We start from the raw sequence: 17,427 nt of genomic DNA, 5'->3' as shown, positions 1-17,427 counted from the left end.
AGAGAAATGAGCAACTGGATGAGACCTGATGATTCATCCTCAACTAGGAAAAACACTGAAGTGGCACTGGTCAGGAAGAAGCAGTTTTAAGGACTAGTAGGAGCTGCAGTGTCTCCCTCAACTGGGGTGGGGGGAGAATATGAGTAAAGACAAGATTGTTAGTTGTAAAACCAAACCAAAACAAACAAAAACCTAAAGAAAAGAAGAAAGAAAGAAACAGTCCTCACTATTTTGAGGTAGCACTACATAATTAGCAAGGAACTAAGATAGCTTCACCTCCTTCAAAGTGTAAAAGGGAGCCATACTCATTTTTTTATTAAAACAAATCTTATTTCTTGACAATGTTTCCTCTTGGAGCTAATGGTAACAGTGAATATTTAATTCTGGTATTTTAGGGAGGAAGTAATGTTAAGCCGAATCATTGATATTTCAGTTGAACCAGTTTTTTAAGAGAGAAGAGAAAGGATACTTTAATACTGGGCTATATCGTGCCTTCTATTTTAGTCAGGTCTCCTCTGTGATTTCATTGGGGACCGCTGCACGCACAAATGATGGTGTGACATGACCCAATGTAACTATGGGCCCAATCCTTGGGTTCTGACTGAGGCTCTTCTTTCTCCCTTATTTTCTACATGTGTTCTTTATGGGCTGGATGAGTAGGAAAAGTAGCTTTAAAGATTTTGTTTTTCAGAAATGAATTCTTTGGGGCTCCATCATAAATGACTTCAGAAATATTTCTATTGATTTCAGTGAAGCTGGATCTGGTCTTATTCTAGCAAATGCCAAAAAAAAAAAACCAATACCCACAGCACCTTTTCCCCAAGAATATAGATATAAATACCTAAACTTCTCACCTGAGAATAAAACTGGTGTTCTAGCAAATCTATTATTCTTATTTGTATTACAATAAAGCCAGAGGCCCTAACTGAAATGAAGGCCGTATTGTATAGGTGCGATACAAATAACTAGAACCTGTCCCCAAAGAGTTTATAATCTAAATAGAAAAGACAGACAATGCGTGGGAGGGAGAACTGAAGCACAGAGAAGTGCAGCCCAGGGTCACACAGAGCTAGTAATAAAACTTTTAAATCCCAGTCTGGTACCCTGTCCTCTGGGTCATGATTGTCATTCATGATTAAACATACGCTGGTATAGCCCGGGCTTATCTCTGACTTCATGTCAGAGTGGAGCTAACAGCCACATTCAAACTGGGAGTTCTTCTCAAGGATATCACTCAGTAAAAGATGTACAATGAACGGTTCATACATCTGACATCATTAAACTTCTCAAATATATCAAACCAAGACCTGTGGGGGAATAGACCAGAACATATGGAAGTACTAGTCCACAAGCTAAATTATGACTTAATTGGCGTCACAGAGACTGGGTGGGCTAAATCTCATGGCTAGAATATTGGTATAGATGGCATAGAACAGGGGTGGCCAAATCACGGATCGCGAGCCACATGTGGCTCTTTTACAGTTAAAGTGCAGTTCATGGAGCCTCCTGCCTCCGAGGCCTCTCCATTCTCTGCCTACCAGACAGGGGGAGGAGGAACTCAGGGCTTCTGAGTGGTGGGGTGGTGGGGTTAGAGGCTTCTGCCAGAGACAACTGGTGCCTGCTGAGAGTGGGGGGCACAATTTAAAGGTTCATGCCCCACCCAATAGCTTGAGTCATGCCTCCCCAGGCACATCCTCACTCTTACCCACAGCGGCCCCACCATGTAACCAAGCAGGGCCAGCAAACCCTGGGAAAAAACTCCGCGCATTGCCTCTAGCTTCTGCCCGGCGGAGAGGGGGTCTCGGGGCTGGAGCCCTGAGCCCTGGTAGGCACACCCCAGCTCTTGAACAGCTGAAGATTGTCATATGCGGCTCAGAGGGTCAGTAATTTTGGCTACCCCTGGCATAGAAGGAAAAGTTAAAAAAAAAAAAACCTGGCATGTTTAGCCTTGAGAAAAGAAGACCTGATAGTCTTAAAATATATTGAGGTTATAAAGAGGACTGTGATCATTTGTTCTCCATGTTCACTGAAGGTAGGACATGAAATAATGGGCTTAATCTGCATCAAGGGAGATTTAGGTTAGTTATTAGTACAAACTTTCAAGCTATAAGGATAGTCAGTTAAGCAATGGAATAGACTTCCAAGGGAGGTTGTGGAATTCCTGTCATTTGATGTTTTTAAGAATAGGTTAGACAAACACCAGTCAGGGATGGTCTAGGTTTACTTGGTCTTGCCTCAGCATAGGGGGCTGGATTATATGAGCTTTTGAAATGTCTTACAGGCCTATGTTTCTACGATTCTATTAGTCTATATGGAAATGCAAGAGAAAAGTAAAAGTATACAGTAGAATGCTGAGTCTATGTTAAGTTCATCACATGCCTCTTGTTCTTCTAGTAGACAGTTCATTCCTTTTGGAATCCAGAAAAACATGACAGCAGCAGAGGATATAAAGAAGTAAATAAATCTTCCACATTGTAAATGGAGCTTACCTGGACATAAAAGTACTCCAGTTAGGGCCTGATCCAAAGCCTGTAGAAATCAGTGGCAGGTCTTCCTATTGGTTTCATTGGGGTTTGGATCAGATGCCAAGGTACAGCAATTTTTTTTTTACCTTGTCAAAGCTCTTAACTTCAGCAGTGAGGACAGTTGGGACCCAATACAATGTTTTTCATATTCAGGGTTCTCTGAGAGCCTAGCTTCCATCAAAATCCTATTTTTAATTACAATATCTGTTCAAGTAATCAGAATTCTTCTGGGATTAGACATCTAGTGCTGGGTTTCGTAAGGGCAAATGTCTAGCTTCTAAGTGGGAAATTGAGGTAACTGGATCGTGTGGTACCAGCAACGGACTCCTCTTCATCCATTATTTAAATAAACTTTCAGAGCTTCCATCTTCCATTCCCTCAGGAACCTGAACTAACTGCGAATTGATGGCTCTCATTAGGTTTTCAAGCATGTACGTTTTACTGTTTTAAAACTCCCTTCTCAAATACTAGACATCTTCCTCAGACAACTTACTTTCAATATTTACAGCCCAAGTCTAACCTTCTAATTTTTATGGAATCCTTGCCTTCAATTGTAGATGGAGTGCTCAACCCCATCAAGTGGTATAGTATTATACTTTTTATTATACAAAAGTATTGTATTGTACTTTTGTATAATAAAAGTTATTGTAGTCTTCAGATTTTACAACTGTGCTTCCCTTCCAATATCCATCACCATCTTTCATTTCTAGCCCACTTGGATTTATACAAAAACTTTCTCAGGAGCTATATCTAATGCCCATTAATGTTAAGAATATCACTTTCTGCACTGCTGATGCCTGCTGATCAAGTTTTTCTCTCTGAGACCATAAACCCAGAAGTTAGCAGGCAGGTCAGTGGAGATTAGCAATACGTGCTTGTTCTCTCTTGTCTGTGCATGCGGGTCAGCAGACTCCCAAAAGAAGTGGATTTGAAGGGCATGATAGCCTTGGGCACAGTAGAAAAAGTAGGCTATTCCTAATATCATAAGAGAAAATGTGAGGCCAAGAGCAGGAGAAAAAGACAAAAGGCTGGATTTTTTCCTTTAAGCACAGCTGTGAGCAAGGAGTCACCCTCAAAGACCTTGCCACTGAGACACACACCTTTGAGTCACAATTCTCCAGATTCTCCTTGGCCAGCAAGTAGTAGGGATGGAGCCAACATTCCACCATTCTCCATCCATATTTGCCAACCTGCTCCCACAGCACTAGTTTACCTCTGTGCACCAAGTCAGAGATTTAAAGGTGCTTTTACTCTCCTGCACTGGCATGTGGTCGAAGTCAAAGCCTAGTCCAAAGAGAACAGTCAAGAAAGAAGAGTAGAAGGGGCGCACAGAGCAAGGGAGCGGAAGGAAAGAAGAGTGGAGAGCCAGGCAGTGGCATCATTATGCAGAGAGCACTGAAAGTGAGGACAAGGAAACTTCACTACAACCAAGTAAACTTTTACAAACTACAAATGATTGTGACCTTGGTCACATCTTGTAGTTCGTCTCCTCTGCCAGGAGTTCCAAATTGCTGGAGAGGTCTACAGTATTGCATCAGGAACAGATAAAAGGATTCTGGAACAAAAACCCTCATTTCCATTTTTCAAAATAATTTTGCCACCTAGTAGATTGTAATTACTTATATACATGGACATTAATTATTATAAAGTGCCTTGAGATTTGTCTTGGCTCTGTAATTACATGTTATTTCTACAATGAGTTCTGGATTTTGAAAGCAACCAGATTCTCTAGAGCATTTTCATTCTCAGTATAACCAGTAGGCCAGATATCTAAGTGTCAGGAAGGTTGTTTTCTGAAATAGAAGGATGAGCTGTTTGAGGTCTTGATTGTTTGTTTGTTTGTTTTTGCTTTCTGGGCTCCTGCCACAAGATTAACAGTTGAGCTATGAGCCATTCTGGCTGGCAAAAATATTAAGGAGTTTTTACCTGACTCAAGACTGGACAAATCCAGTTTGCTCAAAATAAATACATCCCTCCTCTGATTACACTTTGTTAACTTGTTTGCACCTGTCCACTGCTCTGTTTGCAAGTAAGGTAAAGATTTTTAGTCATTTAGGGAAGCTCTTGGCCTACTTACTAATGGACAAACCCTGCTCTAGTGAGATTCCTCTACACTATTGGAAATCCTCAGGAAACACAGCCGAGCCCAGGGCTGCAGGGCCGCCATGAATTTGCCTAGGATGCAGGATCTGGAATGGGAGTGTTGAGACACTGTGCAGAGTATAAGAACATATAAGAACATAAGAACGGCCATACCGGATTAGACCAAAGGTCTGTCTAGCCCAGTATCCTGTCTTCTGACAGTGGTCCATGCCAGATGCCCCAGAGGTAATGAACAGAACAGGCAATCACCAAGTGATCCATCCCCTGCTGCCCTCTCCCAGCCTCTGGCAAACAGAGGCTAGTGACACCATCCCTACCCATCTTGGCTAATAGCCATTGATGGACCTATCCTCCATGGATTTATCTAGTTGTTTTTTTAACCCTGTTATACTCTTGACTTCACAACATCCTCTGACAAAGAGTTCCACAGGTTGTGCATTGTGCAGAAGTGGCCACCACCTTGTGACAGGGGAGAGGGGATTCCTGGCCATCTTTCTGTTTAGTATCCTATACCCATAACCATGGCATAACCAGCCAATGTTTCTTTCTCACAGTCTTATTCCCCCATGGATAACTCTAGCTAGTCAGGCCTGTCATGGTAGATAGAGGGGACTAGGATTTACTCCTTGGAGACTTTTCTACTTTGAAATTAAAATTCTTCTCTCAACTACAAAATACTCTATTCCCTCCACCCTATATTTTTGATTAATCTATTGGCAGAGCAACTTCATTCGGACAATGTAGTACCCTTGAAGTACTGCAGTACAATAGTGGCTTTCTGATGGATCAGTATTGCGTCTCTGTATAAAACAGCAAAGACCAATGACTTAGAGACAGCACTAGACGGAGGGACTCAAACTTTTTACAGAATGCAGATAACTTTGTAAAGTGAGATACCCAGGGTGAAATCCTGGGTCCATTGAAGTGAATGACAAAATTTCCATTGACTTCAATGGGGTCAGGATTTCATACCCAGTCTCCACACAGATTAAGTAACATCTGATCTTACTCCCTCCTTCCCACTTTCTATGCCTCAATCCCTCCATATACAGATGCAACGAGATACCTCTTCCTCCAAGTTGCTCAGCTCCTGGGTTTTATCTTCGATAAACAAACAAACCATAACCACTATGATCCCTTTATGGTCTGTTAACCTGACCATATCACCCCAGTCTTTCAACCCTTCAACTATCCACCCTACTCAACTGGACCCCACCTTCTTCATGTTTTTCCTCCGTACCACATGATCCGCTTGCAGGCTCAATCTGAGAAGGAAATAATGTAACATAGCTCTTGCTCTAAAGAGATCTGTAGCCAAGAAATGAATGGGCATGGAAACTGAACTACCCTTTGCCCCACAGGCGGTCCAGTGAAACTACTGACAGAGCAGTATGGGGAAACTTGAACCATGCCGTTACTTGTCCTATACCTGTTCTGCACATAGCATTTTATGTACCATATGCTGGGTACTATTATAAGAGAACTCCATGTTTCAAAAACAAAACTGGCTCTTTATTAATAGAACTATTTACAGAGGTTCTGCAACTGCAGCTAGCTTTCCAGCTATGTGTACACAGACTGACTTCCTTTGCCTCCTCCTCACTCTTCCCTCCTGCAACCTGTGCTTCTCCCTCCAAGTTCCGTGCTGGTTGCTGCAAATAGGCAAACAATTTTAGATTCCAGGACTCTTAATCCAACTCCTTTCATAAGAACTCAACTCACGTGAATTTTTTAAGTTAAAAAAAATGAACCCAGAGCATTTATCACTTTCACAGATGGCCCATGACTGTGTAAATAAAATGGTTTACAGTATTAATACAAATGCCCTTAACATGTTCAGAAGCTTTGGCACTGTCATGTAGCATCTCTTTTATCCTGACACTGTTCTTTGAAAATATCACTGAGCAGCTTCTCTGTAGTTCCATTTGCAATATGTGCATATTCTCAGTAACAGACCATGTTGTTGCAACTACAAAAGCAGTTTCTCCTCCCTTGATATTCACACCTGAACTGCTAGAAGATGGCCTCATCCTCCCTGATTGAACTAACCTCGTTATCTCTAGACTGATTCTTGCCTGCATATTTATACCTGGCTCTGGAAATTTCCACTACATGCGTCCGACGAAATGGGTATTCACCCACGAAAGCTTATGCTCCAATACGTCTGTTAGTCTATAAGGTGCCACAGGACTCTTTGTCGCTTTAAACAGTTGTAATCACACTCAAATTACCAGTCTGGATAGAAAGCAGACAAAAAAAGAAATTATTCCATCCACTGAAATGTTTTCCTTTTCTTTCATTTTTCTTCCACATTACTTTAGCGAAGTTTGTTACTCTGTTTTGACATAGAAAGTTATTGAGAGAGGTAATTTTTGAGAGCCTTTTATAAGAAGCACTCTAGAACATAGAGTAACCTTGATTTATATTTGAAGGTTGACATGGCATGTTTAAATCACAGAAAAATTGACTTTGGGTATGGGATAATAAAACAGCAACTGACTGCTTTGGCACAGTGAATATTGCTGCTGCCTCAAGGGAAAATTATGTTGGTATTAGGTTAAATAGAAATTAAGTCCTTGCTTTGTCTTCAACTCTCATTAGCTGTGGCTATAACAATAATATTGGGCAGAATGTAAAGAGTTCCAGCAGCTGGGATTTGTGTCACTATCCATATGATATACTTATGATTTTGGTTGATATTTAGAATTTAAAGGCACCTAGCTCCAATAGTGTTGGGAACTTAAGAAGTTTGTATACAAATAAAATATACAGAGGGAGCTAAAAATTTCATTTTGTGTACTTTATTTGAAGGAAGATTTATTGCAGCAGTCTGACACATGGCTGCTTTTAGAAATGTCTCGTTTCTAATTCATCTATTAATATCTTTTGAAAAAAATGTTTACATATTTCTTACAGCTCCTCAAAGGTTAAAGGCTGGCACTTCCCTTTCTTTGGGAAATGATCAGAAAAGTAAGAAATAGGATTTGGAAAAATATCTCAATAATAGTTCACTTTATTATTCCCTAACAGCGGTGAGTGAAGGACCAGTCCCACAACAGCCATCCATGCTGCCACAGACACAGCCTGAACATGCCAGCAATGAGGACGCCCCGAGCAGAACGATTCCCACAGCCTGTGTCCGACCTACGCACCCTCTCCGCAGCTTTGCCAACCCATTGCTACCTCCACCAATGAGTGCAATAGAACCGAAAGTCCCTTATACACCACTTTTGTCTCAAACAGGTAATAATTCAGGAAAGAATGACTGATATTATTTATTAGCACCAAGGTGCAGTATTCTAGCTGAGCCTGGGTGCAGGGATTATCTGTCTAAGGTACTTATCTGCCCTCTGCCCTCAGAATAGAATGTGAGCACCTCATAATTTTAAGTTAGTTATCTTCACAATACTCATGTGAGGCAGGGAAGTGCTGTTATCCCTATTTTAATGGTTGGGAACTGAGACATGTAGAGACTAAGGGCCAGATATTTAAAGGTATTTATGTTCCTAAAGATGCAGATAGGTACCCTGTGAGATTTTCACAAGCCTGCAGAAACCTAGGTAGGTGCTTTTGAAAAATCCCACTACATACTTATCTGCATCTTTAGGAGCTTAAATACCTATACAGACCTGGCCCTAAGTGGCTTGCCAAAGGCCATGCAGAAAATCTGTGGGCAGATTAGGGATTTGAACCCAGATCTTCCAAGACCTAGACACAGGACCATCCTTTCTCTTTCTGCAGTAGGGCTTTGATTTTTGTTCTGCTTATTTTCCACTGACTGCCATCATTTCACTTTTTGCATTTAATTTGTATTGCGCCGGGGCCCATCATGGATGTTCAAGGAAAGTGAAGGACACAAAGTCCTTCCCTCCTGCTCTGGAACCCCAGATAGGAGCCAGCCACAGTTGCAGTCCTTCTGTTCTCTTAAATACAGAGATTGTTCTCAACATTCTCTGGAGGGCTACACACCTCAAAGGAGAGTGGGAGGAGTAGCAGTGTAGAGGAGCACATGCTGTACTCTTAGGGGTGAGCCTCACATTCATTTGCACTAAAGTTTCTTTGCAGCATTCTGGCCATTGGAGGGGGCCTTGAAGTGAGCATAGATGTCCTTAATGCCCACTTAAGTGCTCCAAAGTGGTGTAAAGTGGCCTGAGTGGAAATGCGAATCAGGCCTCCAGTGCATTTCAGAGCTGCCCCCTGGGACAAAGCAGCTCTTCTCTGCCAGCAACCTGGGCCAGACCTTGATAGGCACAATCTGGCTATAAATCATAATGTCATATACTGTGCCTTCTATCTAGGCACACCACTCCCAGTCACATCTTGTCATCAGTGATGGTTGTGCCTGCGGACTGAGGCGGTTTGTAGACCTGAAACTAAGTGACGTCCTGGTGAGAATTGTAGAATTAAAAGGTCAACCCTTACCTATAATTTGACTTACTTAAAAGTTGCAGTCCTCTACATTTAAAATTCCTCATCCTCTACTGGGAAGCTCCATTAAATACCATTAAATTCTCACTTGAAAGAAAAAGACATGCTTTAACTGTCAGAAAGAAAATATAGACTGTCCGGTATCTTAAAGAAGTTTCTTTAAGTTCTTGTAGAATAAAAAAAGAATTCAGACCAATTTGTGATCATATTCCAGCATTTCATTAGGATTTTCTGGAATGGGAATTCAGAATAAGGCAATAGTTTAAAATTAGAGTAAATTAATAAGGGAGGAGAATTAAATAAATCAGGAGGCAAATGAATCAGTTGGTCTCATTTCAAATTTCATATTTGCTACAATAAATTAAATCAATGCCAAATCCTTGGCTCCTGTTTCAAGGTTTACTTTCTTGATAACGAAAGGATTATGTATATTTGCCAGAAAAACTGTCTGGAATCCAGTCCTGACAGCAAACTCATTAAAAATAAAAATTAAATATGCAAGGAATGGGAAGAAATAGAAAACAATTACAAGAAAAAAAAACTAGGAAATGAGAATGATGCTAGTAAGACCCTTCTTTAAATTCCTGCATTGCCTCCCTGCACCATGGGTCCAGGTGCAGAGAGGTAAGGGCCAGGAGTTCTCACTACTAGAGATGGGCAAATACCTGATTTTTTGGTTCTCTTGGCAATTCCAAAAAATAGGCGAGGGGGAAATCAGTTCAGATCAAACCAAATCCGGAAATGCCAAAAAATGTTGGCAAATGGAAAAATTCTGTTTCGGATCAAACAAAACATGTTTTGTTTGACCCGAAACATTTTGTTTCCAGTCATTTTAAAAGGACTAGATACACAAAGTGTTTGGAAGTGGAGAAGATGGTGGTGGGCCTCCCTAGAGCTTGTGTCCCAGTCATTAAGGTGCTCTCATGAGATTGGGAGAGCCAGGTTTGAATCCCTGCTCTGGAGCGGGCATTTGAACCCAGGTTTCATCCCATTCCAGGCTATAGGGATGGATTTGTTTCAGTCTCTCTTGTTGAAGCTCCTCCACTTTGTATAAGATACTTGAATAGTCATTTGGCCAGAGAGAAGGAGAATCACTACACAGACATTAGCTTGATGTTTAGGATGCTCACTCAGGCGAGGGAGACTCAAGTTTAAGTCCCTGCTCCAATGATTATTTATACTAAGAGGGACTGCTTCAAAAGGAGAGATTGAGTGCACCCTCATCCCAAAATAATCTATGGCTTGGTTCAAATTTACAAATAGTTCCATGTTGACTGAAACTGCGTTTTTCGGCAAATACACTATTTGTCAAAAAAAATGACCTGATCTACCCACTACCCCGCAGCACAAGCAAGTGGGGAAAGGGTAGAGTTTTAGGTCCATCCTTCACAATGCACCATCTCCACATTGGAGCTGTCATGGGGAAGGTAGTTGTTTGCTGCTAGTATGGACTATGGAGCAGAGAGAGGGATTGTGCTTTTCTAAAGATATTCCTTTCTTGGGATGCTTCTAGGATAGCACAACTACACACTACCCCATATTTCACACCTCTTCTATATTGTATTAAATGCAATAAAATGAGATGAGTTTTATAACATAAGTCTTAAATGTAAGCCTTACATTTTATATATATATAAATATATATATGTATGTATATACACATTATGTATATATATGAGCCCAATCCTAGAATCCTTACATGAATAATTCTTATGTGAGTTGTGCTTTTGAAGTCAATAGCGTTATCTGGTAAATAAGGATTACTTGTGTGAATAAAGTGTGCAGGATGGGACCCAATATTGATAATTCACACTATGCAGTGTGGTGGGTTGCTCAATTTGGCAGAATTACCTGCAGTTCAGAAATTTCAGCTCTGTTGAATTCTGTTCTATATTCAGATGTTGCTCTCTGAACATAGTGTTCTTGCCACACAACATATGTTACCTAACTGTAAGTGATTACAAGACTACCAAAAAAGCACCATATTTTTACTATGAACACCTGCTATCCATCACTAGGTAATTCAATTTTTGACAGCAGACAGAAGCAGAGAAACCCTACAATGTTGGAAAGTTGTTGTTTTTTGCCAGCTCTTACAACTGAATTATATTTTTATATATATGATAGGATCTATTCGTCCTTATGTAATACCACAAGTTTACCTAAAGCCAAATCCTACTGACCTTATTATGTGAATAAGCCTACTTACTTCAGTAGAACTACTTGCATAAGTAAGGCAATCAGGTTTTCACACTTGATCTTCATGATTTGGTCGGGGGGGAGGGGGTGTAGAGGCATGTTAGCCATCTCCATATAAAGTTCAGTGATCACCATTAAAATTGCTATTTGTGAGTAATTATATTACCTCAGAATTTTCTGTGTTCCCTATGCTGTATAAGTCTGTATTGTTAATTAGACAAAAGTTTACATTAATTGTGACCACTGGATCCACATTTCCAGAGAAGGTGGCTGCCACGTTTCAGAGCCACTGTGGAGGCACACTGGCTTATTTGTGGGTAGTCCCTGATAATTGCATGGACCTCAGAGGATCAGCAGGGTTTCTAGACAGGCAATTCCTCCTTCCTCCCCACTGACAGAACAATTAGGGAGGAACTCTATGCGAGCATCTTCATGGAGATATCCCTCTTTGAAACCCCTCTGATTTTACTGTAGGTGGGGGCATGCCAGCCCTTAAATGCTAACAATTTCTCTTTTGGGAAAAATAATTACTTGGCGCAAACAGATGGATGGAATTAATTCATTTTTCACTAGACTTTTTTTAGATCTCAAGCAATTTCTACTTGCAGAACATAATAATGTAATTAGTAATAAATTTGTCATTACTTAGACCAAACAAAATGTTTATTACTTTAAGTGAGTGTCATGGAAAACATTACTCTCTCATTTCTCAAACACATGTCGGGCAAGTGTCTTATCGCTTCAAAAATAACTGTGATGGAAACTTCCTATTTAATTGAGCTGGGATGAAGCCAACAGGGTCCTATAGAAATATAACAGGGTTCTATAGGAATTGATCTAAAAACCTATGGACAAAGATTTTTTCAAAAGTGGATGCCTAAAAGTAGGAGCCTATATCAATATATACAGGCACCTAAATAAGCAGCCTGATTCATAAAGATTATGACAGTCCAGCAGATCTAACTGATCTCAGTGGAAGCTTGTATATGTTTAGCACTTTTGAAAATCAGACCATTTATTCATGTGTGTAAATGTGGATTTAGGAGACTAACTTTAAGCCCTGGTTTTTGAAAATTGCGGCCATAGAATTTAAGGGCCAAATGTCATGGTCATTTAAGTCAATGGGAGTCTTTTTGTTGACACACACACACCCTATCATAAATAGACAGTTAAGGGTTAATGCCTCTTTTACCTGTAAAGGGTTAAGAAGTTCACATAGCCTAGCTGACACCTGACCAGAGGAACCAATGCAGGGACCAAATGTTTCAACCAGGAAGGAGGGAAGAGTCCTTTGTCCAGAGTTCATTAAGTTTTGTGCCGGAGAGAAAAGATCCAGGAATCAGCCTCCTATCAGGGTAGTGAGTATTAGAGAAGGAATAAATTAGTTTATGTTTATTTTCTTTTGTGACTTGTCTTTTTGCATAAGAGGGAGATTTAAATTGGATTTTTTTGTGTGTAACTTTAAGGTTTTGCCCAGGAGGACCCCTCTGTGTTTTGAATCTGTTGTGAGAATAGCTTGCATGCTAATCTCCCAAAGGTTTTCCTTTCACCTTTCTTTCTTTAATTAAAAGTATTTTTTTAAGAACCTGATTGATTTTTCCTTGTTTTAAGATCCAAGGGGGTTGGATCTGGACTCACCGGGAATTGGTGGAGGAAAGGGAAATTAAACTCAAATCCTGCCAGGAAAGGGGGGGATGATTAATTTCTCCTTGTTTTAAGATCCAAGGGTTTGGATCGGTGTTCACCAGGAAATTGGTGGAGAAGTCTCTCAAGGCTACCCAGGGAAAGGTTATAGTAACTTGGAAGGGAGATATTTGGGGGGGGGGGAGACAGAGTTTCCAAATGACTCATAAATGATTTGGTGGTGGCAGCATACTAATCTAAGCTGGTAATTAAGTTTAGGGGTTCTCATTCAGGAGCCCACATCTGTACCCTAAAGTTCAGAGTGGGGGTGAAACCTATGACACACCCCTATGGGCATTGAATCAAGCCGTAAAAGAAGATCTTTTCTACAGGTATTTTAGCATCCAAAGAATTATATAGAAGTGTTATAATTAGCTATTAACATCTATAAGCTAGTACATACAAACCTGTAGAAAGGTTAACATCTTTTATTCAATTCTATAGTATTTTACCATAAGGGAACTAATAAATAACTTAAAAGGCCACAATCCTGTTTGTCAGGTCATACATTCAACATACCCCAAAGCTGAAATATACTCCTTTTTACTTGAGTCCATTGAGTTTGCTCTCTTTGCTTTAAGTTGGCCCATTTCATAGATATTTTATAGTAGATCACACCATTTTATCAACGCTTTATGATACAGTGGTTCAGATTCTTAATACTAAATCTGAAGACATGAGAATAACTGCACCATCTTTCCTTTCTACACTCCACTGTGGCTGCGGTCATTTCTCCTTGCAAATCATGAACATAGACATTTAAGCGATTTGACTTAGTCCCCTTTCAGGTTAAATAGAAAATGGTTGATGGAGTGTTGAGCTTATTGCATTATGGATCTGACATAAATTCTACAAATGGCCAGGAAAGGAGTGGGTTTTTTTTAAAGTCCTGACAAGTGGAAATTCCTTTTAACTGTTGAAATGATCCGCTGCACTTTAAATGAACCTGGATTAGCAGGCCATTTGTCTTCTGTAGCCGTAAGTATGCTGTAAGCAGAGTAGAAAATGTGACCTCGTAAGTAGAGCCTTTTATACTGTATCACAGTTTTATAACTTTAGCCCCTGTATTTTTTTGCAGTTGTAAAAGTGCTGTATTCTATTGCCACTTTACTTTTTTTGCATAATATCTACAAACAGAACTAAAAATGTCCATCTTTTCAAACTTCCATGGATTAATATGCCAGTGGATATGACAGGATTAAAAAGTAAATCATTGTACAGCAAAATTGAGTTTATTTTTTTTCTTCCTTACACACTGTAAGGTGTGATCTAAAGTGGATATGATCTGGAAGTTGTAGGGGAGGGTTGCACAGAATGTGGACTTGTTTATGTTCTCTGGCTCATCAGGAAATCATGTATTCTTGGCATAACTTTTGTTTTTCTTTTTGTTTTTTTGCAAGTAGTAGTCTAGCATGCATGCCTATATACACCGCTACCTTGATATAACGCGACCCGATATAACACAAATTCGGATATAACGCGGTAAAGTGCACTCCGGTGGATCAAAGCAAGTTCAATAAAACGCGGTTTCACCTACAACGTGGTAAGATGTTTTGGCTCCCGAGGACAGTGTTATATCAAGGTAGAGGTGTATATAAAGAAGTAATAAATTATGGCAGCACATTAGTACAAGTCCCTACCAGTGCCTGGTTATAGCCTCCCACTAACTGTCTTCATTAGAGGTTACCACAGCATACCTGCTTAAGGAAATCAGCTCAGTCTGGTGGTTGCTGCGTCTGCCACTTTTCTTCCCCTGTATGAAGATTTCAAAGAAAGAACCAGAAAAACAAGAGAGAAAACTGAAAAAAAAAATACAAAAATCACACCCACAGAAATGAGAGGTAAAATCAATATGAAACAATGGATTGAATATAATTTAATTAATCCTGTGCCACAGTGATCTTGCACATACATAACGGCCTCTTTGGCCAGAGAAGACATCATTCCAGGCTATATCTGCACTATGAGCTAGGGGTGTGATTCCTGCTTGCGTACACTCACTCATGCTACTTCTTATCAACCTAGCGTGAGTATAATATTACAGTGCAGCCAAAGTAGCACAGGCAATGGCTGCCTGGCAAACCCACCTGAAACCAGTGGGTACAGTCTCAGCCCAGCTAACCCTGTGCTTCCGCTGCCACTACATGTGTTGCCGTGGCTACATTGCTATTTATACTTGCACTAGTGTGATGAGAGCTAATGGAAGTACATGTACACGACAAGGGGAATCACTCCCCTAGCTTGTAGTGTAGCTGTAGCCTAAGTTACTGTTGTGTTTGGAAAAATGCCTTTTAAAAAGTGACACCATCTTATTCAACAGATCTGCTCCCTGTCATGTATTTCTTGTGCAGAGTAGGTTGCAGGGCTGCTACTAGCAAATCAGGCTTCTGTACTGGACATGGACTGGCTACAGAGCTTCCGTCTCAGAGAGATACACACCCGAAATGTTCAGTATCAGACCCTTTAATGTTCTGTCACATATTGTTGGATTGAGATTCACTTACTCAGCAGACAGGTCTAACAAATCTTTAAGGCAAGACACTCAGCAAGTAGTGATCACTTCCTTACAAGTGGGAAGTTCATCGGGATGATATCACAGTTGTCTCCACCACTGGACAGTACAGTTTTGACCTCCCTTTGTTACACAAACTTATTTATAACTTTTTGTTATCTTCTCTTATACATATGTATTAGTCTCTCATTTCCCTGTTAGCTCTCCTCCCCCATCAATACAGAGCTAGTGTTAGTTTAAACTGGTTTTTTTTCTAGCTTTTTAGTTACTTTATCTTTTCTTTTTCTCACAAACATGATTACTCTGTAATTTCTCACACAAGTGCAGTTCTACTTATGCTTACGACGTTAAACATTATCAGAACAGGTTTCAGCGGTAGCCGTGTTAGTCTGTATCAGCAAAAAAAAAAAAAAAAAAAAACCAGGAGGAGTCCTTGTGGCACCTTAGAAACTAACAAATTTATTTGGGCATAAGCTTTCGTGGGCTAGAACCCACTTCATCAGATGTATGAAGTAAAAATACAGGAGCTGGTATAAATACATGAAAGGATGGGGGTGCTTTACCAAGTGTTAGGTCAGTCTAACGAGATAAATCAATTAACAGCAGGATACCAAGAGAGGAAAAATAACTTTTGAAGTGGTAAGAGAGTGGCTTGACAGTTGACAAAAAGGTGTGAGTAACAGTAGGAAGAAATTAGTATTGGGGAAATTAAGTTTAGGTTTTGTAATGACCCAACCACTCCCAGTCTTTATTCAGGCCTAATCTGATGATATCTAGTTTGCAAATTAATTCCAGTTCTGCAGCTACATTATTATATATAATCTGATGTTCATGATTTATCATTAGTCCATTTTTAGGTCCTGCTTGTGTTTCTAGGCATGGTTCATCATCTTGATTCCATTCTGGAGTAGGAGGCATTGTTACTCTAGTACATTCAGGAGTGGTACTCTGCCAGTCCTTAATCACATTCAGAGATCAGGTCAAAGTCTCAAGCCATGTCTACACTAGTACTTATGTCGGCAAAACTTATATCATTCGGGGGGGTGAAAAAACACACCCCTGAGCGACGTAAGCTTTGCCAGCATAAGTGGTAGTGTGCACAGCGCTAAGTCAGCAGGAGAGCTTCTCCTGCCGACATAGCTACCACCGCTCGTTGGGAGTGGTTTAATTACGTCGACAGGAGAGCTCTCTCCTGTTGGCAGAGAGCAGCTACACGAGAGATCTTACAGCAGCGCAGCTGCATCAGTACAGTTGTGTCACTCTAAGGTCTCTAGTGTAGACATGGCCTTAGTCACTTTCCTGGCTTGGTGGGCGAACTCATGGGTGACAGTTCAGTGATCTGCTTAAATAACTGTAATATTTCCTGCAAGTGTTAACTGCACATTATGAATGGTTAGGTTAGCCATAACCATCCCATTTAAACATACCACCCCCTGTAAGTCCCCCAGTCCACATTCCTGCTCCTGGGAGTTGCTTTTGCTGTAGGATCCTCCACCTTGATTGCAATCCACTCTGTACCAGAACACTTAGGCTTTCACGCATGATTACACAAGAACCATAAGGCTAGAGTGGCATTCTCCACTTCAGAGTAACAGCCGTGTTAGTCTGTATCCACTTCATGCACTGTGTGACGGGTTGGATCACAGAAACCCCCTTGGGAACTGCCAACTGATGTGCCAAGACTACTTCTGCCCCAGCTTTCCCTGCCAGCCTGGAAATCCAGCACCCTGTCTTGTTGAGCTAGACAGGCCCATCTGCTCCAACACAGACCCAGGGTCTGAACCACGTGCCCCAAAGCTGCAGACTTAACTGAAAGCAGCTAACAGAAGTGTTCCTGTCTTTAACCCTCAGATGCCCAACTCCCAATGGGGTCCAAACAAATCCATTTTACCCTGTATAAAGCTTATACAGCAGGGGTAGGCAACCTATGGCACACGTGCCAAAGGCGGCACGCGAGCTGATTTTCAGTGGCACTCA

The 17,427-nt window shown here is 40.7% G+C and overlaps 1 protein-coding gene across 1 annotated transcript in view; it reads left to right on the top strand.

Moving 5' to 3' along the window:
- DCC (DCC netrin 1 receptor) overlaps positions 1 to 17,427 on the top strand; it is a 943,937-nt gene that overhangs the window by 909,224 nt on the left and 17,286 nt on the right. The window contains exon 27 of the mRNA XM_054032598.1: positions 7,659 to 7,871. Coding sequence (XP_053888573.1) covers positions 7,659 to 7,871 — 213 coding nt within the window. The remainder of the gene's footprint in view (positions 1 to 7,658; positions 7,872 to 17,427) is intronic.

This window comes from Malaclemys terrapin, chromosome 6 (assembly GCF_027887155.1).
Source record: "Malaclemys terrapin pileata isolate rMalTer1 chromosome 6, rMalTer1.hap1, whole genome shotgun sequence".
Lineage (NCBI taxonomy): Eukaryota > Metazoa > Chordata > Testudines > Emydidae > Malaclemys > Malaclemys terrapin.
The sequence above is the reverse complement of the archived record's forward strand: the minus strand, read 5'-3'. Positions and strand labels throughout refer to the sequence as shown.